This window comes from Jaculus jaculus, chromosome 23 (genome assembly GCF_020740685.1).
Source record: "Jaculus jaculus isolate mJacJac1 chromosome 23, mJacJac1.mat.Y.cur, whole genome shotgun sequence".
NCBI classification, from domain to species: domain Eukaryota; kingdom Metazoa; phylum Chordata; class Mammalia; order Rodentia; family Dipodidae; genus Jaculus; species Jaculus jaculus.
In genome coordinates, this window is record NC_059124.1 from 8,409,857 (window position 1) to 8,434,030 (window position 24,174).

General features: G+C 49.9%; 1 protein-coding gene across 2 annotated transcripts in view; it reads right to left on the bottom strand.

Annotated features, from left to right (window-relative positions):
• Nucleotides 1-24,174, bottom strand: part of Ano2 (anoctamin 2) — a 382,845-nt gene that overhangs the window by 52,125 nt on the left and 306,546 nt on the right. For both annotated transcript variants that reach the window (XM_045139660.1, XM_045139661.1), the window contains 5 exons: nucleotides 23,697-23,771; nucleotides 18,730-18,925; nucleotides 4,051-4,162; nucleotides 1,121-1,178; nucleotides 873-973 (listed from right to left, as the gene is read on the bottom strand). In XM_045139660.1, coding sequence (XP_044995595.1) covers nucleotides 873-973; nucleotides 1,121-1,178; nucleotides 4,051-4,162; nucleotides 18,730-18,925; nucleotides 23,697-23,771 — 542 coding nt within the window. The remainder of the gene's footprint in view (nucleotides 1-872; nucleotides 974-1,120; nucleotides 1,179-4,050; nucleotides 4,163-18,729; nucleotides 18,926-23,696; nucleotides 23,772-24,174) is intronic.

A 24,174-nucleotide genomic window follows, 5' to 3' on the forward strand; every position in this document is an offset into this window, starting at 1 on the left:
CTTGTGCATCTCGCTAACATGGGTCCTGGGGAATCAAGCCTCAAACTGGGGTCCGTAGACTTCATAGGCAAGTGTTTAACCACTAAGCCATCTCTCTACTGTGATCTATGAAGTATCCAGAAAACCATGAAGTTTCACCAACTTTTCATTCTTCTCCTCAGAACAGATGTCCTCCACACTTGGCCCTCAGGAACTTTCTTTCACTTCAAATTTTCAAATTCATTTTGCCGCCATGCCGAATGCTCCCTCCTTATTCAAGGGTAGACAAATACATTAAAATATCATGCACATCGGGGTCTGAGCTATCTTACAGCTAGACCTGCCCTTTGCTGGCTGCTGAATGTCTATACAAGTGGGACATGCTTTGGAAGTGAATAAATCACAGCCCAAGTTGGCAAACAAAGCTGGTGGGGGAGACCTTGACCCATGGAAACAAGGGTTATGGGCAAGGAGACAGAGGAGTAAATGACCGAACCATATGAAGAATGGAAAGGGGCTGGAGAGATGGCTTAGTGGTTAAGCACTTGCCTGTGAAGCCTAAGGACCCCGGTTCGAGGCTCGATTCCCCAGGACCCACATTAGCCAGATGCACAAGGGGGCGCATGCGTCTGGAGTTCGTTTGCAGTGGCTGGAGGCCCTGGTGCACCTATTCTCTCTCTCTCTCTCTCTCTCTCTATCTATCTCTGCCTTTTTCACTGACTGTCACTCTCAAATAAATAAATAAAAATGAACAAAAAAATTAAAAAGAAAAAGAATGGAAAGTCTATGAATGCCTTGTTGAAAGTCTGGCTATCCTGGAAGGAGAAAGAGAGAGAGAGAGAGAGAGAGAGAGAGAGAGCGAGTGGGGGGGGGGGTAATTGGCTGTTACGTACGGGACTCCAATCTCAAAGATGTTGTTTTGGATCAGCTGTTTCCCCAACATGATGATGCTCAGCTGGATACAGAGCTCCATGAGGCAGCCCCCCGGAGCACACTGTGGGAAGGGGGAGACAAGAGCAGGAACAGTTAGGCCAGACACGCCTCCGAAGGGCTGTGGCGGGGATCCCAGCGACGGGGCTGGGCTGGGCTGGGCGTATGGACAAACGGCCGGCCAGGCGTGACTGTCATGGGCTATACTTGCCTCTTCCATGCGGTAGCCGTCAAACACGTAGACGTAGCTTCCAGGCCTGCCCACAAACCTGAAATCAAAATGCGTGGGCAGAGTCAGGGGAGGATGGAAGAGGGCAAGGCTACCAAGCCCATGCTTCTGCCATCAATAGCCTCTACCCAAGTCTGCTTTGAGGGCACTGACGGGGGCCATAGCAAATTACCGAGGGGCAGAAGTCGATACACACTTGCATTATCAGCCTGCAAAGACCTGTAACATTCAGGGTTCACTTTTTTTGTTTTTGTTTTTCGAGATAGGGTCTCACTCTAACTCAAGCTGACCTGGAATTCACTATGCAGTCTCAGGGCGACCTCGAACTCACGGTGATCCTCGTACCTCTGCCTCCCGAGTGCTGGGATTAAGGGCGTGTGCCACCACACCTGGCAGGGTTCACTTCTTAGTGCAGGTAAATTTCCAGGCACAGAGGTAGAGCGGGACGGGGGTGAGATTGAATGTGCGAGGCTCAGATGGCGAGTGCGTGCGTGTGTGTGTGCATGCATGTGTCTTCTGAATGAAATGTATTGTCTATATGCCTTTTACCCTCCAGTGGTATCAAGAACTGACTTGTGATTGCAGGCCAGGCAGATCCTCAGAATGGTCCTATTTTACCAAAATCCATTCAAAAATGACTGAATTTTCCTTCTCTGAAGTCTTCTTGCAGTCCCTTCCCTTCCCTTCCCTTCTCTTTCTTTCCTTTGTACCCAGGATTAAACCCAGGGCTTTGCTTGCACTAGGCAAGCAAACACTCACTGTGGAGTTACACCTCCGGCCCCTTAACAGTTTCTTTTTCGCTTGTTTGTTTCGAGGTAGGGTCTCACTCTGGCCCAGGCTGACCTGGAATTCACTATGTGGTCTCAGGGTGGCCTCGAACTCACGGCGATCCTCCTACCTCTGCCTCCCGTGTGCTGGGATTAAAGGCGTGCGCCACCATGCCCGGCAACACTTTCTTTATAGATCTTATTACAGTACTTATCATGGATGATAGTGGTACTGTCGCCAAGACTATGTCTTCCAGGGCACCATAAGGTTGCCTGAGAGTCAGAACCATTTCTGTCCAAAGCACGTGTGCAATCTGCCATTGCCACGAAATCTAGCTAGAAATGCCAGTGAAGGGTATATTCGTTCACTTGACCAGTCTCTTGGCTCTTGTTTCATGAGAGCTAAGTAGAGCGGTCATAGGAAAAGGGTTTTGTGCTTTGAGTCACAAACACCTCTATGAGAAATTGTCCCATAGATCCCCAGTGACCACTCTCGGTAGTGCTTCATAAGCTTCTGGCTCTCAGGAAGCTGGCCTGACACAGTTGCTTGAAGTCTGATGAAGTTTTCCTTGCGTGTACCCAGTTGGCCTGACCATCCCCCAACACACATGTTTACACACACAAATGTTTACTGGAAGCGATTTTACACCCAGATCTGTTATATAATAATAAATAAATTATACATTATATGTTATATAATAATAATAATAATAATAAAGGACTTTATCTGGGTGTCGTGGCGCCCTCTGTCGTTCCAGCACTCTGGAGGCTGAGGACAGAGACCGTGAGCTGAAGGCCAGCTCAAGCTATATAATAAGCTTGAGACTAGTTAAGCCCACACAGTGAGACTCGATCTCAAGAAATATCATCATAAAACAGAAAGAATTCAGCACTAAGTCAAATCTCTCACACACCTGCCAAAACTCAGGGAACTGTGCAGAAGAAGGAGAGGAAAGGTTGTAAGAACCTCAGGGCGGGTGGGATTAGCTGTCCTCATCCCCACACCCCACACAGAAACTGACTGAGGCCTTCAGGACCCCACAACAAATACCAATAACTCCACTGAGGAGGGCCATATGTAAAAGAGGGGCTGTAAGAGTGCAACCTTGTTGTAAGAAACAAATAATGATCATGAGATATTATGTTTATAAAAGTCGTCAATGAAACAATTAAATAAATAAATAAGTTGGAAAAGGAACAGAGAGAATTTTTTTTTTTTTTAATTTTTATTCTTGCCCTTGTCCTTAGTTCTTGGAAGGAGGCCCAAAGTCCCTGGAGTTTCCTGAGTGACAAGGAGTGGGACTCCTTGGATGACAAATGTATGCTAAGGAGATGGCACAGAATGGGTGACACCGGATAGACCAACCATACCACTTTGGGCGTTGAACTATGTGAGTCCTGAGACCTCAGAGGGGCAAGGAGACTGGCCATTGAGCTCAGTCCCATGAGACACAATGCAGTTGAGGATGACTTCCCAGGACAAACCCCGGCGCTGAGGCACGGGTGAGCACCATAGCTCGTGACACACGTGAACCCCGTAGGAGGGCCATGAGGCCCCTGGCACCTGGAGCCTTGGCGATCAGGACCCTCCAGGACCTCAGTCTGCCAACCACTGCCCACTCGCGTGCTTTAGTTTGTCCCCGTTTCCCGTGGGGCTGTAAATGTAAGTGAGCATCTGCCTGAATTCATTCCGTAAGTCACTCTCCTGAGCTGTTGAACTGGAGGAGGAGGGGCATGGAAACTCTGGAACAAGTGTCCTGAGGGTCCCAGGGCTTGTCACTGGTGTGTGAAGGACAGTGCCCATCACCTGTGTCAAGGGAAGCCTGTGTCAAGCCCGGTATCAGAATTGTATTGCAAGACCGCAGAGCCTCTGTCTACATGTGACTCCTTCCTGGCTCCTTAAAGGAGGCATTAACTCCTCTGAAACTCTCCTTCGGGGACCAGGGTCAAATTCTCGTGTAGTTTCCCTAATAAGCGGAATCTTGGGATGTTAAATGACACCTTCTTTGTGAGAGCCAGTTAGATAGTAACACCCCAGCCTGAGCATTGAATGACAGCTGATGATGGAACAACTCTACTTGACCTGACCACCTGACCAGTTCGGCACCAAATTGCTTCCCCACAATCGCTACTGTTGTAACTCACCTCCCCTTGAAAAAGGCCACGTAGAAGATGGGGGAGTACGCATTGACAAACTTCAGCAGGAAGGCCTTGAGGATCAAGCGCTCTTCAAAGGTCTGTTCTGTTTTCGGAACCTCTGCAAGAGAGCAAAGCCAGTGAGACTGGCGTGAGGGTTTTGGACCTTGACAAGAGACCTCGTCTCTCTCGATTCACAGATTCAGAACAGGAACAAGGTGGCTACGTTTCTGGCAATGAGAACTGGATCCACATGGGAGAAGCCGAGTGGATTTCCAGAAAACCCGAGGTTACAGGGTCAAAGGGTATATGCTTGTCTTCAACTTCTCTCCTTCTACTGCCCTCCTCTCGGCCACCCAAGCAATAGGGTCCCTTTGCACTCCACAAAGCAGGACCTGGGTGGTTAGCCCCCTCACCTCCTTTTGGTCAAAGAAGACTTGGTCTTCATGTGCCTAATTTCCGTAAAACTCTACCTGAACAAAGTTTCCAGACATGTGTCCTGAGAGACACTGAGATGCCTTATGTTCACCAAGATGCCAAGGTCACCAAAGAAGGTGTGAGACAAAATAACCTGTCTGTTTGTAAGCTCCCAAACCCCAGTGTGTTCGGTCAGCCTCTGGTAGGAGTCTGTTCTTAAGGCTCCTGCAGGTGTCTGTTCTTTTTTATTTTGTTTTTTCGAGGTAGGGTCTCACTCTCACCCAGGCTGACCTGTAATTCACTACGACTTAGTCTCAGGGTGGCCTCGAACTCACGGCGATGCTCCCACCTCTGCCTCCCAAGTGCTGGGATGAAAGGCACGCGCCACCACGCCCGGCTCGGGCTCAGGAGTCTGTTCATAAACTCACGAGCCACGCCCAGTGTGTTCCATCAGCCTCCTGCAGAGGGGTACTCGGCATCCCCGGGGGAACGGTGAGCACCCCTGAGCAGAAACCTCACTCTGCTGTCAGAAGACTGGAGACACCCGTAAATCCTTGGGGGGCCACGTGTGGGATACATGGGTGGGTGCCGGGTCCTCTACAGTCTCTGACAAATGGCTTGGTGAGCTAAGAGGCTAGAGGGTAGTCCATTTGTAGCAAACTGTCATAAAGTAGCTGGCTTACAAAACAACCAGAAGCCATTTCTCACAATTCTGTAGGCTATAAAGTCACGATCGAGGCGAGTCCCGGTTTCTGTCCACAGAGGGTGTCTCATTGCTCCATGTCCAAACGATGGAAGAGGCGAGCAGGTGTCTGGAACACCTTTCATAACCCTACTTATGAAGACGTCCCCCTCATTACCTAATTCTTCACTTCTCAAATGCACCCCGTGTTGTACTTACCTTTTCGTTGCCGGCACGGAACACCTGAACAAAAGCAGTTACTGGGATAGAAGGGTTTATTTCGGCTCATAGACCCGAGGGGCAGCTCCATGATGGTGGGGAGAATGAGGCCTGAGCAGAGGCTGGACATCAACTCCTAGCCAACACCGGGGTGGGCTACAGCAGCAGGATAGTGTGCCAACACTGACAAGGGAAGTTAGCTAAAATACCTGTCAGCCTGCCCCCCCCCATACCATACCGCCTCCAGCAAGGTCCGACACCCAAATTGCCGCCCTGAGTGGGGACCTAGCATTCAGAATACGCGAGTTTATCCAAACCATCACAGCGCCACTGAGTGCTATTGTTCAGGGGTTAGGATTTCAGCGTATAGACAGGAGGGGCGCAGACGCTGGGATAATTGCACAAGGCCGCACTCTTCAGGGCTTGTGTCTGGAACACAGGGCATTGCATGAAAGCAGCAAGTGAATACAAGTGGAAAGTCTGAAGTGAAGCATATTTCCCACTTGCTCTAGTGAAGCTAAAATGGTTTTGTACAGACAAATATTCCACAAACAGAGCCAACAGGCCAGCCACGGAATGGGGAGAAAATCTTCACCAGCTATTCCACTGACAGAGATCTATTATCTAGAATCTACAAAGAACTAAAAAAAAGAAAAAAGAAAAAGAAAAAGAAAAAAGAGCACTAAAAAAATAATCAAAGAATCCCCTTTAAAAATGGGGTACAGGGGCTGGAGAGATGGGTTAGCAGTTAAGCGCTTGCCTGTGAAGCCTATAGACCCTGGTTCGAGGCTCAATTCCCCAGGAACCAGGTAAGCCAAATGCACAAGGGGGCTCATGCATTTGGAGTTCATTTGCGGTGGCTAGAGGCCCTGTTGTGTCCATTCTCTCTCTCTCTCTCTCTCTCTCTCTCTCTCTCTCTCTCTCTCTCCCTGTCTCTTTCTCTCTCTGTCTGTTGCTCTCAAATAAATAAATAAACAATAGGGTAGAGAACTAAATAGGGAATTCTCAAAGGAAGAAATACACACTTAAAAATGTTCCACATCCTTAACTACAGGGAAATGCAAAATAAAACAACTATACTATGAGATTCCACCTTACTCCGGTCAGGGTGGCAATGATGAAAAAAAAAAAAATCAGATAACAATAAATGTTGGCAAGGCTGTGGGGAAAGAGGAACCCTTCTTCACTGCCGGTAGGACAGCAAACTTGTACAGCCACTATGGAAATCACTATGGAGGCTCCTGGAAAAGAGGAAAATAGAGCTACCACCTGACCCGGCCATTCCTCAACGCATCATCTACCCTTAGGACTCCACTCCTCACTGAAGAGACATTTGCTCAACCATGTTCACAGCCGCTCAATTCACGACAGCTAAGGACCGGAGTCAGCCCCGATGCCCATCGGTGGACGAACGGATGACAAAGGCGAGGCACATTGACACACTGGAATTGCGTACGGCAACAAGGAAAAATGATGCAATGAAATGTGTAGGAAAATGGATGAACTTGGAAAAGATACTAATTCCCAGTATCAGAAATTGGTTACAACCCACAGTTAGCTGTGGAGGTCCCCCCCCCCAACATCAAAAAAAAAAAACAAGACAGGCTGCCATGGAAGCACTCGGTTACCTGCCTGAAGTAAAAGGTAAGATGCAGAACACTGAAATATCCAGCTGAATCTGGAAGGAAACCAGTTTGCAGATGGTGACATGAGCTACTGTGGGGAAATGGCCAACAACGCTATGAGCAATGTGAAATGGTGGCACCCAGCCTAGGTGGGCAACCAACGGCTTTCTGATCGGCTGAGAGATCCGCTCAGTGACAAGGAACCCATAGCTGGAACCGGGAACCAAGTCAGAATCCTACGGAGACCAAGATTATGGCCTCCAGCAGCTCCCACTAGTTTTTGGTCAAAAGAGATGCTACACCCAGCAAAATGTCTCCAAATTAACAATGTGGATCCCCTTTAACCTATGCTGATCTCACTCTCCCATTGGAAAATCTGTTTTTCTTTTTCAGGAGGCAGTGAGAACTGGGAACAACCAAAAATCTATCAATAAGGGCTGGAGAGATGGCTTAGCGGTTAAGGCATTTGCCTGCAAAGCCAAAGGACCCAGGTTCGATTCCCCAGGACCCATGTAAGCCAGATGCATAAGGTGGCACACGTGTCTGGAGTTCATTTGCAGTGGGTAGAGGCCCTCGTGTGCCCATTCTCTCTCTCTCTCTCTCTTTCTCTCTCTGTCTCTCTTTATCTCTGTCAAATAAATAAATAAAAATCAAATATTTTTAAAAATCTATCAACAAGGCAAGAAAAGATGGTTGACTCCCTGGCAGAAGATGACCCACCCTCGCCCATCAGCTAGAGCCCAGGTGAAACCACAGGGGAGCTGGGGAGGTGAGCAAGAGAGCTGCTTCCACGGAGAGCCTGACAACCTGCGTCAGGGTGAGGGAGACACTGAGGACACTCAAAATGCACCAAAGCAGAAATGCAGAAGCTGCTGAGGGCCCAGCACTAAAGACGACTTAAAACACACCCACCACCGTCAGGCAATTCTGTGGAAGAGGGGACTTAAAAGATTGTGAAAAGCCAGTGGGTGAGAGGGAATATCCAGAGGCATTGCCTTCTGTGGTGGTTTGATTCAGGTGTCCCCATAAACTTAGGTGTTCCCCAGCTGATGGCAATTGGAAATTAAAGCCTCCTGGAGGCATTGTATCGTTGGGGGTGGGCTGATGGGTGTTATAGCCAGTTTCCCCATTCCAGTGTTTGGCACACTCTCCTGTTGCTATTGTCCACCTTAGGTAGGCCAGGGGGTGACGTCCACACTCTTTTCCCCCTGCCATCGTGGAGCTTCCCCTGGAGCCTGTAAGCCAAAATATACCTCGTTTTCTCCCACAACCTGCTCTTGGTTGGGGGATTTCTGCCAGCAGTGTGAACCTGACTGCAATAGTAAAGTTGGTACCAAGAGTGGGGTCATTGCTGCTAGACACCTGACTGTGTGGCTTTGGCCTTTTCGAGCTGATTCTCAAGAGGAATGTGGAAGGATTTGAAACCTTGGCCCAAGAGATGCCTTGCAGTGCTGTAAGTACAGCTTGGTGGACTATGTATGTATGTATGTAGATAGATACATAGATAGATAGATAGATAGATAGATAGATAGATAGATAGATAGATAGATAGATAGATGGATGGATTTGGGACTCAAACAATATCTCCTACTGATGTCTAAAGCCATCACCTCAGGATCTAACAGCGAGCCCTGCCCTCACATTGCTCTGACAGCCTTGTTTTCTCCCACTCTTGCCTAGTCTCTGGTACGCACAGGTGCAAGTCTTTACAATGAGCAAGGGGAAAAAAAATGCATCTAACCAGACCCCAGCTGTGGCCAGATATCTACTGTCATTTATTGAATGAATAGATGGGTGGATAGATGGGTGGGTGGATGGATGGATAGATATATGGATGCCCGCAGGAAAAAAAAAATGTTTGGAAAAGTGGAAAAAAAAAAAGCTTGCCATGCAGAATAAATTCTTGGTGACATTTAAATGAAGGCTGGAGTCGAGGAGCAACCAGAGTAAACGTTTGAGAGGAGGAGAGAGTTAACCATCCCTACATGACGGGGAGATGACGCAGGGGTTAAAGGTCATACTTGAAAAGCCTGCCCGCCTGGTTTCAATTCCCCAGACATCCCTGTAAAACCAGGTGAGTATTCATTTGCAGTAGCAAGAGGCCCTGGCTTTCATATTAAGAGCATGCATATGTACATATGTATACTTGTAAGCTCACATAAATAAATAAATAGACAAATAAGTAAATGATTTTAAAATACAAGAGAGGTGCTGAAGTTAGAGATGGAGCCTGAGAAAGGCTAGAGGCAATGCAGTGGGAGGGGAAAGTCGGAGGACATGTGGCTGGGCCCAAGAAGACACAGGACAGATTCAGCACGATTTCCATGAACTTCTGCTGTGGGGTTTGTAGAATGACAACCTTATGCGCGTCTCTGTCAAGCCTTCAGTAAAAATCCGCTGAAACAGTCGTGGATTCCTCTGTGTGGGTGTATGCTAACGAGCTGGGTCCTGCTAAGTTGGGCACAGGGACATACTTAGAGATGGTCCGTAGGGCCCAGATGTAATAAATAAATGAGACCGGCAAGAGATACAGAGACATGGGGAAGGAGAATGGGGAAAGGAAGAAGGAAGGAGAAGAGGAAGAGGAAGAGGAAGAGGAGAGTGATTGGCAGAGGAGAAGGGACAAGATCTCTGCTTGCCTCTTCCGGGAAGCCAAGCCTCTCTGTACAATGTGCCTGGGGCATCCGGCTCAAAAGTAATTGCAGTTAAAACAAATGTCACTTAAAACTAAAATAATGAAATCTGAGGTCTGAAAACTTTGAATGCTTATCATGCGAATATGTATAGAAAGGGATTTGGATGAGGTAAGCGCAGGCACGTGTCTTTGATTTCCTTATAGATATCCCCTTTGAACTGCCTGCACTCAGATCTCTCCGTCCCCAAAGGAATTTTCCTTCAAGTCCTCCACGGAAGAGAATCTCTGTTTTCAGAGCTCTCTGTTCCAAATGGGAATGAGTGGTTCTCTTCCACCATACTGGTCAATCATGAGCTGGGCGATCATTTATTAGTTTTATTTTTAAAAGCAGCCCGGGCTCTGTTTTTAGGGCTGCGCACCACCGTAAATACTGGGCATTTTTAACAAATACCGCAAACCCACTTGATGGGCTACTAAATCGGCTTACTGCCCGCCCCTCACCCCGCCTCAGGGAAACCCCGTGGCCATAGTGTGTACTTGGATGAGCCTTCCGGGGAGGGAAGGCCTCCAAGAACCCATGAGGAGAGCAAGAGTGGGGTAGGAGAGGGCTGGAGAGGTGGCTTAGCAGCAAAGGTGCTTGCCCGCAAGCCAAAGGATCCCCGTTCGATTCTCCAGGACCCACAAAAGCCAGCTGCACAAGGGGGCGCACGCGTCTGGAGTTCGATTGCAGTGACCGGAGGCCCTGCGCCCTCCTTCTCTCTCTCCCTCTTTCTCTCTCAAATAAATAAATAAAATATTTTTTTAAAAAAAGGAATGCGGGGGCTGGAGAGATGGCCTAGCGGTTAAGCGCTTGCCTGTGAAGCCTAAGGACCCCGGTTCGAGGCTCGGTTCCCCAGGTCCCACGTTAGCCAGATGCACAAGGGGGCGCACGTGTCTGGAGTTCGTTTGCAGAGGCTGGAAGCCCTGGCACGCCCATTCTCTCTCTCTCCCTCTATCTGTCTTTCTCTCTGTGTCTGTCGCTCTCAAATAAATAAATAAATAAATGAACAAAAAATTTAAAAAAAAAAGGAATGGGGTTGGAGAGTGGGACACAATATTTGAGCCCTTAGCTTGGCTTCAAGATCTGTCACAAGGAGCCTCCCCAGCCTGTCACAGAGATAAAAGTGACTGAGAATGTAAAACGAGTATTCCCGGAGGGGGCTGTCTCCAGGTTGTGCAGGGCCATCTGCATGTCAGGCCACTCACAAGACTCAGGCCTCTGGCGGGGTCTAAACCTGAGCCCCATGAGAAAACGGCCCAGGGCAGGACTTCACACAACCCCACATCAGATTCCATTGCTATGGGGATTTAAAGGAGGAGAGTCAAGTGCTGATGCTGTGGTTGGGGGAGCTGCTATGTGCCTCTGAAATTCCACCTCCCTGAGAGAGCCCCCGGGGGGCCTGATTAGAGATCATCTGTGGGTCTCACCTGCTCCCAACCCATGGGAGCACATTTCCCACCCGCCTCCATCTCGAAGCAGAAAGGACAATCAGATACCCTTCCCGTGCCACGCCATCTCCAGCCCACCCCCTTTCTTGAAGGAGCACACCTCTGTTGCATTGTGTCATGAAAAAAAAAAATACAAGTGCTAATGACCCAGCTGTAAGCAGCGTTGGAAAAAATAATAATAATTATATGAAAGCCCAAGTTAGGCCCACGGGGGTCAGCTTAGGACACGGAGTCCCGAGAGCTCCCTTCTAATCGTATGGAAACAGCACGGCCGGAACCCGCATCTCAGGAAAAAGCTGCTTCTCAGAACTGGTCCCCCCAACAGCCAGTTGCCAGATGCACCAAGAAGGCAAGATGAGGAGATGGCCAAGAATGGTTCAGCTATGGGCTGGAGAGATGGCTTAGTGGTTAAGCGCTTGCCTGTGAAGCCTAAGGACCCCGGTTCGAGGCTCGGTTCCCCAGGACCCACGTTAGCCAGATGCACAAGGGGGCGCATGCGTCTGGAGTTTGTTTGCAGAGGCTGGAAGCCCTGGCACACCCACTCTCTCTGTCTCTATCTGCCTCTTCCTCTCTCTGTCTGTCACTCTCAAATAAGTAAATAAAAACAAAACAAAATTAAAAAAATAAAAAATAAAAAGAATGGTTCAGCTAGCGCGGCGCTGGCCCTGTTCTGGCCAGAGACGCAGAGGGTTGGATGTGCCTATGTCTGGTTCTAACAGCCCCTCAGGTCTGCCTCTCCCCGAGGGTGATCAAGCTTTTGTAAGCAGCCATGTTTTCTGACAGTCCCAACGGAGCCCAGGGCATAATGGGGTTGCCAGGTTTGGGCCACGAGAGAGAGACTGCTCTTGGACAAGCTGGCCAGGTAGACAATTAGGCAGCCTAAGGGAGCCACAAGCACCTCACCTGTTGAAGAGCCCAGCCACTCCCCCAGTTCTATTTTGTTGGGGGGGCTTCTCCACCGTGCCCCTGCATCTTCCTCTGGGTGAGACAGGCCAGTAGCTATGTGCAATGGGGTGTAATGGGGTGAGGCTCAGACTCAGCAAGAACTGTCAAGCCCCCCCAGAGAACTCCCTATTCAAACTGGTGGCATCCTGGCCCCCTCTCCCACACAGCGGGAGCCCGGCGGGTCAAAGGCCATCCTCTTAATAAAGACACTACTTCCAGCAGCGAAGGAGGCACAGATGGAAAACGTGTCACCCAGGAAGAACTCATCCGAGGCGAACTGTCCTCACGAGGGGATGAAGTTCTGCCGCGGATGTAGGAGAAACAAGAGCAGAAAAGGAAAACGCCCCAGTTCTCTAACTAGTGGAGAAGAATCTGGAAGGGGATGGAGGCGAGAAGAGCTTTGCCATTTCAGCCCCTTTTCCCTTCCCTTCTGGCTGGGCGGGAATACATGGGATCTTAGGAACATACAGGGCATTTCTCCCCTAGCGGAGATCAAGTCTAGAGCCTCGCGCTGTGCTCCTGAGCTCAAGAGCACCCCGTCCCGCCTCTCGCTCTCTCGTTCTCTTCCTCCCTTTTGACTTTGAGACAGGGGCTTTTCTGTTCATTTTCAGTGGCTGGAGGCCCTGGCACACTCATTCTCTCCCCACTCTCTCTCTCTCTCTCTCTCTCTGCATCTTTCTCTCTCAAACAAATAAATAGAAATAAACAAATTAAAGAGAAAGAGAGAGAGAGAGAGCTGGTAAGCTCAAGAGCCTTGTAGCTTGGCTGCAGCAAGTGGGAGAAGCAAGGGGTAGAGATGTGCCCTTCTCCAGGGCACTTGTGTTAGTTGGTTTCTTGTCACTATGACAAAATACCTGATGCCAAAAGAAATCGTTTAAAGGAGGAAAGGGTTTTTATTTTCTTGACCGTGGCAGAGGGTGTGATATAACAGAACATCTCACATCACTGAGGCCAGGAAGCAGAAAGAGAGGGTGCCTGTGCTGGCTGGTTTTCTCCCCTTATGACATCCATGCACTCAGCTTGTCGAATGGGGCCACTCACATTAAAGGCAAGTATATGCCCCACTTAGTCCTCTCTGGAAACAATCCGAGTCTCCCCCCACCCATGTTGTACTAATCTAGGCCGTTCTCAATACAATCAAATGAAAAGATTGACAGTCAAATAGTTGTACATCTATTCTAGCACACAAAAGGGATGAAGACATTGATTTTTATTTTATTTTATTTATTTTTTATTTTATTTTATTTTATTTTATTTTATCTTATCTTATCTTATCTTATCTTTTATTTTATTTTATTTTATTTTATTTTCTAACGACCTTCCAAGCCTCATTCCTCCATGATGTTTCCCTACAGAGTCCACCAGCCTGGGTCCTTGAGAAACTGTATGCAGCAGAGAGCCATCCCCGGCCACACTGAACTTTGCATGTGAGCACCTGAAATATGCCTTACAACTAACATTTAGAGCTGGAGAGATGGCTTAGCGGTTGAGGCACATGCCTGCGAAGCCTAAGAACCCAGGTTCGATTCCCCAGGTCCTACAGTAGCCGGATGCACAAGGGGGCGCACGCGTCTGGAGTTCGTTTGCAGTGGCTGGAGGCCCTGGCGCGCCCATTCTTTCTCTCTCTCTCAATCTCTCTCTCTTTCTCTCTCTGTGTGTCTCTAATAAATAAATAAATAAAAGTAAAATCTTAAAAAAAAAAAGATGAATTAATTGCTCCAGCAGAGCAAAGTCGACATCGGTTCTGGGCACGCTCATAGAGGCAGAAACAGAAAGGTGAGACAGCCAATGGTCCGCGTCTAGGGAGACTTCCCTTCAAGCTCACTCCCTCCGACACCTGTGACATCTGCTTTTCCGCATGCCCAGGGTTTTCCCTCCAGGTCCCCCTTGGTAGGTGCCCGCTCGTCATTCAGGTGTCGGGTTCACCACGACCACCCCTACGGGAACTTTGCTGGGCATCTGGTCCAAAGTGCATAGCTGCAAACCACTCTCCACCCTGCACCTTTCTTGTTGAGTCTACTCTACAAGACGGTCATGTGTGCCATCTTCTTCCCTTGCCCCAATGCAGGTCTCTGCCACCTTCTCAGAACTGTGCCTGTGACCAGGTCCTCCTACCTCTGCCTCCTGAGTGCTGGGATTAAAGGTGTGTGCCATCACGCCCGGTTTATGGTGGGCATTTTTAAGCTAGAGGCCCATAGAGGGAGGTGGAAGACTCGGGAAGTCTCAAACAGTCCATCAGGATAATACAGTCGATGGACAGAAGCAGGGAAATGACAACAGACTGATACAACATGGTCCAGGAAAGCTTCCTGCTGCTTGGCGGGGCGTAGTTGAGGGCGGGAAGGAGGAAGGTAAGTCAAGAACCCAAAGGCTCGCTCCCCCTGGACTCTTGAATCCAGTGGTCTCCATTGCAAAGCAGTACTTCTCTGCCTAAAAGAGACAAGAGCAACCCAGTCTGATGTCTGCATGGGCTCCTTCCTGAGTGGAGGGCCAAGTACCACTGTAATATGGATTTTAAGAATCTTAGACTAAAACAGTACAGAAGGTACCTATCTGCATTATGGAAGTAAAATCCGAGTTTCAAACTTAGTAAAATGAAGATACCATATCTCCCATGCTGATCATACACAGCTTTTTTTTTAACTTTTATTTTTAACATTTTTTATGTTTTATTTTTATTTATTAAGGGAAAGAGGAGACAGAGAAAGAGAGAAAGAGAGGGAGGGAGAGAATGGGCACACCAGGGTCTCTAGCCACTGCAAACGAACTCCAAATGCAAGTGCCTCATTGTGCATCTGGTTTATGTGGGTATTGGGGAACTGAACCTGGGTCCTCAGGATTCATAGGCAAGCAACTTAACCTCTAAACCATCTCTTCATCCCAACAATACAGCTTTCGTAAAGATAAAATGGGCTAACAGAATTTTTTGATTTTTTGCGTTTAAAACATGTTTTAAGCATTTCTATCACAAAGAACAAATATACTTCTCAGAATTCACCTCTCAGGGAACAGACTTTCTTAATGGAACACTGGGCTTTGGTTTAGCTAGTTGGATGAGCCTAAATTAGAGGGAGGAAGGGTGTTAGCAATGTTAGAACCTAGAGCTTCACCATATGGAAGTGTGTGTGTGTGTGTGTGTGTGTGTGTGTGTGTGTGTGTGTGTGTGTTGGTGCTGGGATTGAACTCATGGTCTCATGAGCACTTTCTAGGCAAGGGTGATACCACCAAGCCACATCCAGCCCTGAGGGCCATTTTGTTCATGACTTTAAACAACAGTTAAGGCTCAACTTTGCACATGGGAGATGCTCACTAAATACTTGTCAATACGATTATCATCATCATTACTATTATTATCAACCGCTCCATCTTGTACCTTATGTAAGAGAAATAAAACACAAACGGGAAAAGAGGTTACTTCGCCACCGCTGACTTCTTGCTCCTCTCTCCCCACTTCCTGCGCCCGCCCTCACGCCTCACACACCCGCTCCCCGCCCCTCTGTTCCCGAGCAGCATCCGAGCCTCCTACGGTGCTGTCTGAGGACTTTTGCGAACATGTCGTCCCCATCATACCACCTTTCAAACACTGCTCAGCGGTGTCGGCCTGGCACCAGGTACAGGGAACGCGAGTATTTCTGTCCACTCCTGGTACTCCGTCCACGTGGAACTGGGCAGCCACACGGAACTCCCTAGCTGCCCCCACCTGTCCCACTTTGTGTCCCTCGTGGATGACGCAAGTGGGAGTAGCTTGTCTCATGGAACAGTCCGGAATGCGATCTGGCATTGCTTTCCTGCCTGCTGCCCCTCCCCTTCCTCTGGGGACAAGGTGCCCGCAGGCCACCCCTGTCCCTTCAGGCCCTGAGGCTTGCAGCGCTCTCCAGCGGGCCAAAGCCTATCACAGACAGGGCACAGCTGTAGGGCATTCACCAGTAGGTGCTGGACTACCTTCTCCAGGGTAGCATTTCTCAGGGTTTCAGCTCCTTCTTGGCTGGCTCGGTAATCAGGCCAGTGGAGTGGTACTGGTCACAGGACATCCCACCCCCTTCTTGAATTCCAGCAGAAGTTTTCCATTGCCTATGAAAATAGGCACAGAGTCCTCAGGCTGGCATTGAAAGCTGAGGACTCTGGAAAAAAAACAAAAACAAAAACAACAACAAAAACAAAACATCAATGCAGGAGGTGTCAGCCTCACTCAGCTCTGCCCTGTACGCGCTGTGGCCCTTGGGTAACCACCACGCTGGGGTCTTACGGCTTCCGGAATATATGCCATGCTTTCCCTCTCTCAGGTCTCTGTTTGGTTCTTTCTCTCCACTGGCATTTACATCCACCCACATGCCACTTCTTTTTTTTAAACTTTTTAAGATTTTATCTTTAATTTTTTTATATTTTTTCAAATTTTTATTAACAACTTCCATGATTATAAAAAATATCCCATGGTAATACACTTGCCACTTCTTATTTTATTTATTTACTTGAGAGAGAGAGAGAGAGAGAGAATGGCAATGGCCGCATCAGGGCCTCCAGCCACTGCAGACGCACTCCAGATGCACGTGCCACCCTGTGCATGTGGCTTACGTGAGTCCTGGGGAATCGAACCTGGGTCCTTTGGCTTTGCAGGCAAATGCCCTAACAGTTAAGCCATCCCACCAGCCCCACATGCCACTTCTTTAGATGACACCCCAAGCCCAGGGTGTCTGGTCTCTGCCTCCACTCCATGTCTCTCCCTTTGTTTCTTTGCCAGGGACTTCCAGCCTTTACCTGCCATTTCCTCTCCCCTTCACACATGGCTGCCTGACATCTCTTACTTTGAGCTCTTCCACAAAGTGCAGACGCTCCTCTTAACAGAACCCTGGACAGCTTAACAACAAACAAACTGGGGCTGGAGACATGGTGTAGCAGTTAAGGCACTTGACTGCAAAGCCTAAGGACTCAGGTTCAATTCTCCAGTGGCCACATAAGCCGGATGCACACGGTGGCGCATGCATCTGGAGTTCATCTGCAGTGGCTGGAGGCCCTGGCGCGCCCGTTCCCTCTCAATCTGCCTCTCTCTATCTTTGTCTCTCGAATAAATAAAATAAACGCACTGAATGAAAATCCTCTCCAACTTTTCTCCAAACAAAACTTAGGAAGGAATATAGATGACACTTAGCCATACACAGAACTGAGAAGAGAGCTAAACCGCCTCTCCCAGTGTGGCAGTCAGGGCCGCTTCGCTGGCAGAAATCAGCCAACCAAGAGCAGCTTGTGGGGAAAAGGGTTTATTTTGGCTTACTGGCTCAAGGGGGTAGCTCCCTGATAGCAGGGGAAAGTGATGACATGAGCAGAGAGTGGACATCACCCTCTGGTCAACATAAGGTGGACCATAGCAACAAGAGAGTGTGCCAAACACTGGCAAGGGGACACTGGTTATAACACCCATAAGCCTGCCCCCAACAATACACTGCCTCCAGGAGGTGTTAATTCCCAAATCTCCATCAGCTGGGAATCTAGCATTCAAAACACCCAAGTTTATGGGGGACACCTGAATCAAACCACCAGCCCCAGCACGGAGGGTGATCTGCCTGACCAGCAGGAATATCAAAGTCAAGCATCACTACGTCAGCCGCAAAGCAGAGGTCATGTAAGAGCAGAACTATGGCAGAATTCTCCATCCTTGTGGCTGGAGAGATGGCTTAGTGGTTAAGGCGTCTGTTTGCCTGCAAAGCCAAAGGACCTTGGTTCAATTCCCCAGGACCCAAGTAAGCCAGATGCGCAAGTTGGTGCATGTATCTAGAGATGCGCCCATTCTTTCTCCTCTCTCTCCCTCTCTCTCCCTCTCTCTCTCTCTCTCTCTCTCTCTCTCTCTCTCTCTCTCTCTCTCTCTCTCTTCCTCTTTCAGGCTCTCTAATAAATAAAAACAAAATATTGAAAAACAAAAGAATTTTCCATCCGCCTAAGGAAGGCTGTCTGAGAAGACTATCACCCACCAGGTGTCCAGCTTCTAACTGGACAGTGACTTGGACCCCATACCAGTGGCTCGATTTCCCAGGAGGTTCACAAGAAGACTCTAGGTTCAGTCACTATAGTCAAGCAGGAAGTCCTTAAATTGAAAGAGGAAAAGGCGTCCAGGGCGCCCAGAATCAATGCAGAAGGGGGAATGAGCTGGGGAGGGGTCTCTGCGCCCACCCTCCCCCGCCTAACCATCACAAAGGCCCAAGCTAGGTCTCGGGCCTCAGCAGGTTGTAGCTCAAATGACACCATGTCTGGATATAGGAGCCACTGTGTGTTTCTCAGTGGCTTGAAGCTTGGGAAGTCTGATGGGCCTCTTTGAAGTTGGCTTTCGTGCCTGGGGACTGTGTGGATTTGAGGGACAGATAAGACCCTCTGGGCTCAAGTGTCAAGAGGCATTCCTTCTCTTTCCACACGCTGCTGGGAAGAAGAGGAAAGCTCACAGTCTGTAGGAGATAGTGAGGCAGTCAAATGCGGGCGAGGGGGCTTCTGCCCCTGCCAGCAGGAGGAAGCTTCCTCTCAGCGGAGGCCTTTTGCGCTCTCCCACGCTTGCGACTTAAACGCACCCACCGAGCACCGTACCCTGCCCCGCCCCTTTTACGTTCTCAGTCCTTCCCATCAAACGCCTGGCGCACACGGAACTGACCACACTCAAGCTGGCCTAGGCCAAGGAGGAGCCGGGGACACGGTACCAATTTTGGTGAGCCACTTAGCCACGGCGCCGTAGATCTCGTCCAGAATGAGGATGACCACAAGGTTGATGATGACCGCGGTCGCCGTCACTGTCACCCGGACGTTGGAGCGTGTGGCCTTGTTGAGAGACAGAGCGGCTGCAGTGGTGATCCGGTACACAATGACCCCAAAGACGATGGAGAATGTCAGGGCGATCTGTTTCAGCAAAGCAAGAAGAGCAGGCGGTGACTGAGCAGGAAAATACGAGCAGGCAACGATTGAGCACCTACTGTATGCTCAGCTGTCAGCACGGTTTGCCGTAGCAGCTGTTACTAAACTTGAGCCCCTTGTGGGCGGCAAGGGACCTACCAATACAGAGATGTCTAAGACTATCACTTGTTGTTGTTGTTGTTGTTAGGACAGAGTGTCTCTAGTTTTTGTCCAATTCCAAATGGCTTGTAAACACACACAAACATTGAAGATAACATTTTGTATACTGGTATATACAACGCACGTGGTGTCATTACTTACACCAGGGACCTTGCAGACTACATTGGAGGTTAAGTGAAGTCCTTTCACACTACAGAGAGAAACAGACGAGGCATGCGCAGGAGAATGGGCAGACCTTGCTGGGCAGGGAGGAAATGAACCTCACACTGCACTGGGATTGGGAGGATATAGGGAGCCACTGAAGATGTCTGAGCCCAGAAGGGACATTACAGCTTGACTGATGGAACGAGAAGGTCCAGCACACAGGACACAGTGGGACCCAGAGGGGCACTGCACACTCGCTACACACCAAGTGACTAAAATCAATACCTAAGTTCTCCACCAGGCAGCTGGAAGTCAAGAGCAGAAATATAGCATGTGGTACACAAATCTCTAGCTACCTTGCTCCCAAGAGATGTAGCAACCCCTGGACCTCCAACCTAAGAATAATGGAACCTCCCAGACCTGCAGGACCAGCGGCGCCACCTTGCCCGTGGCCTCACTGTGTTCATCCTCCCACCACAGCCAAAGAAGGCAGTTCTCAGGAAGACCGGGCTGCTGCGAGGAGAAATGCCTGCACACCTCTCCCTACCGGAGTAATCTAAATTAGCTGCAGTCAGGTGAGTCCTCCACACACCCTTCTGCAGATGAAGGCGCTCAGTCTGGTGAGTCCTCCACACACCCTTCTGCAGATGAAGGTGCTCAGTCTGGTGAGTCCTCCACACACCCTTCTGCAGATGAAGGTGCTCACTCTGGTGAGTCCTCCACACACCCTTCTGCAGATGAAGATGCTCACTCTGGTGAGTCCTCCACACACCCTTCTGCAGATGAAGGTGCTCACTCTGGTGAGTCCTCCACACACCCTTCTGCAGATGAAGGTGCTCAGTCTGGTGAGTCCTCCACACACCCTTCTGCAGATGAAGGTGCTCAGTCTGGTGAGTCCTCCACACACCCTTCTGCAGGGATCTGTTTGGGTTCTGGTTTCTCTCTAGGGCAATGTGATACTGACTGTGGAGGGCTACGTAGAAAATGTGGACAGGTGGGTGGTTCCCCTGAAACACACGTGTGCTGGACTCCACGGTCTGTCGGGGAGGATGGAGGAGGGCAGGCGGCAGTGCTTGGACCGTGTTTTGTCGCCATGTTCGTGACCCCGACAAAGTGGAAGGAGTGAAGGTCTCTCAGGATATGGACGCGTACAGACCTCTGGGGCGCCAGTGAAAGCGTGTCAGGATATGAACCCTTACAAACCTCCGGGGCCCCAGGGGGGCTGAAGTTGGGGCACTAGCGACAGCCTTGGCTGCCCATCCTAATGGGCTTGTCACTGTGAGTATTTGCCTTGTGGGCCATGGTGGTGAGAAAGGGAGGAAGGTGGTGTTTCTGGGAAAAGGCAGGGTGTTCCGTTGTATATGTCACATGAGTGTGTGTGTGTGTGTGTGTGTGTGTGTGTGTGTGTGTGTGAGAGAGAGAGAGAGAGAGAGAGAGAAAGAGAGAGAGAGAGAGGAGTGGAGTTCGGGGGAAGGCTAAGGGGAAAATTGTAAAACAACAACAACAAAAAAAAACAGCTTCTGCTTTGGGGTGGTGGGGAGGGGCCTCAGGGAAAGATAGGGAAGAGACTGTCTCCCAAGCTCTCTGAGGCCTGGCCGCTAAATATAAAGAATAGACACTCTGCTTCCTGCTCAGTGGGGTCTTGGCATAGAGGGCCGCACCTGCTTGAGGCCCGATTGACTTGAGGATCTGCAGAACTCCAGCCCACCTGACTGCGCATCTGCCCTGTCAAGTCCTGAAGCTCTGTTCTGCTCACTTGGGAGAGCCTCTTCCCCACCTTCTCTTCCCTCCAGCCTCACCTCCACCATCCCCAGCCTCTGCCTGTTCTCTGCAGCCTTACCCATCTCTTGTTTTGATTTTTCTGCCCTACAGTAGAAACGGGGTTCCGGAACTCTCCTCTGAGGACCTCTAGACCCACAGAGCTTCCAGGTTGCTCAGACTTGGAGGGCACCCAGCCAGATCCCTGAGCGTTTTGCAGACAAGGAAGCACACGTAGAGAAGAGAAGTGATTTGCTCAAGGCCCCCAAGGCCTGGCTTATTGCCCCCTAACCTCCTGGGTCATGGAAGGGATTAAAGAATTGTGGCATTCACGGGGTCATCTCCCAACAACTTTTGGTCTTATGCTGTACATAGGAATCTGAGCCCCAAGTGGCAGCAATCTGCTTGATCCAAAGAAGGCCCGGTGGGTTCAGAGCAGAGCTGAGATGTCCATGGGGACATCATCAGTAACAGCTGAGCCACTGTGCCCTCCCAATGCCATTGTTCAAGGTGTGTTCTCACTCTCACTGGCCCTTACAACTGCCATGCCTTCTGTGAGCCAGGTGTCTCAGGGATCCAGGACCGGACCCCGCGCCACGCGACCAAGCCTGCGTTCCCCTCTTGACTTCAGAGCTCGGGTTTCCTCCAGACATTAAACTCAGTGCCATCTCCAGCGCTTGGCTGGGTCAACTGACGGTGGTGTTTGGGTTCAGTATTTTCTGACGCCCTGTCATGTGAGCCGCTGCCTTAGAACGAGGTATCATTGCATCCAGTCTCCCATGCCTGGGCCAGAAGACGCTCGATCTTGTACCACGCTCTACGGCCTGTGCTAATCCCTTTGTAGTGCTTCACATGCGGAAGGAGCTAGGTGAAAAGTCATTGATCTGGGCTGGAGAGATGGCTTAGCGGTTAAGCGCTCGCCTGTGAAGCCTATGGACCCCGGTTCGAGGCTTGGTTCCCCAGGTCCCACGTTAGCCAGATGCACAAGGGGGCGCATGCGTCTGGAGTTCGTTTGCAGAGGCTGGAAGCCCTGGTGCGCCCATTCTCTCTCTCTCCCTCTATCTGTCTGTCTCTCTGTGTCTGTCGCTCTCAAATAAATAAATTAAAAAAATTTTTTAAAAATTAAAAAAAAAAAGTCACTGATCTTCGCTACAGGTCACCTACCTGTCCTCTCCCTGTGGCTTTTGGTATTTTCATCTCACAGCTTGACCCTTGAGGCATCTTTTTTTTTAAATGCCATGAATTTTGGTTTGAATGTGAAATGCCCCTCCTAAGCTTAAGTTTGGACACTTGATCCCAGCTGGTGGTATTGCGTTGTAAGACTAGGGAACTTTTAGGCAGTGACCTTACTGCAGGAAACGAGTCAGCAGGTGGGGGTGGGGTGAGGTTTTACATATTGTCTGGCCCCGTTTCCTATCCTCTCCCAGTCTCCCGACCTCAGGAGCGATAGGAGCAGTGCCTCATGCTCCGGCCACCGCGCCTGCCCTTCTGCAATGGGCTGTACCCTTCTTAAACTGTGAACCATAATCAACCCTTCCTCTCTCAAGTTGTGACTTATTAGGCATTTGGTCACAGCATTGACAAAAGTCTCTAGTACACAGTGTAAGCCAGGGCAAAGAGTCCGGTCCTATTTGACGCCATGAAAGAGACTGGAAGGAGAGACGTCCTGGTCCCCACGCTGCAGGACTTGCCTCCGGGGTTGAGAAAGTCCCTGGCCACATGTGACCGGGGCGAGCTCTAGCCGCTGGCCAGAGGCCAAGGCCACCCTCAGTTCATGAGCCTCGGATAGCTCCAGGAGAAAGGAAGGGATAGGCCAAGAGAACGCTGGAGAAGTGAGAGGCAGTTTCCTACGGGAATACAGGGAAGGAAGAACAAGGCAGGGTGGCCGGGAACTGGCCAGGGGATAAAACATTCACGGGGCCAAGCTCCAGTGTGGGGGTTGGAGTGCAGGTCCCCAGGACACTGGGAGGCTGTCACTGTCGGGAGTGTCTGTGATCCCAGCCCTCCTACGGCAAGACAGGAGGAGGAGACAGGAGAATGGCCTGGAACCTCACAGCCCAGCCATCATGGCAAACGCAGCGGTGAGTGGGAGACCCAGATGCCAGCAGGGCAGAAGCCCAGAACCAACGTCCTCTGAGCGCCTTGTGCATGTGCGGCTGACATCCACTCAATGCCTCCATTTTCCTAGTCACAGTGCTAGATGCTGGGGACGTAGCAGTGAGGAAACCAAGACAGACACACTAAAAGCAAAAATCAATGCTGCTGTGGAGTCCAGGGTCAGGGCGATGGGCAAACCAACTCCAGACGCGTGCGCCCCCTTGTGCATCTGGTTTACGTGGGCCCTGGGGGATGGAACTGAGGTCCTTTGGCTTTGCAGGCAAATGCCTTAACCGCTAAGCCATCCCTCCAGCCCTGCATTCCCTTCTTAACATTAGAACATGGGTCTAATATCACAGGGACACTAAAGAATCAGTCTTCAACCCAAGCTGACTGCCTCCTGCGGCTCCCAGACACTTGTTGGCATTGCGTGAACCGGCAGAGCATGCTAAGGGGCATCAGTCTCCTGGGGACGGTGGCCTCACCTTTGCCAACCCCTCATGATTCCACAGCACAAGGGAACGAAATACCCATAGCGCCCACACAACGGGATGGACATGTGCCAAGTCCCCAGCAAGGGGTCCTGGGAGGAAATTACCATGAACAAGATGGAGGCAAAGTTCATCAGGTACCCTGGGAAGCGATCTTTCCAGGTCAGTTTATCTTCATCATCCTGAGGAGAAACGGGAGAACAGAGATCGTCAGAATGCACATCCAGCAGATGCTAATTTAGTCCCACTTTACACAGATTTGTATGCCATTAACATTTACTCTATAGCTATTTCTATAGTCTAGTCTTCAGCATCCACAACAGCCTTCCAAATCATGTAACTGGTAGGGGAGCCGATACCGCCCACAAACACCTTAGTGAGAAGCAGATAAGATTTGATTCCAGGGGCTGAAGAGATGGCTTAGTGGTTAAGTGCTTGCCTGTGAAGCCTAAGGACTGGTTTGAGGCTCGATTCTCCAGAACCCACGTTAGACAGATGCACAAGGGGCACACGCATCTGGAGTTTGTTTGCAGTGGCTGGAAGCCCTGGTGTGCCCATTCTCAATCTCTCTATCTGCCTCTTTCT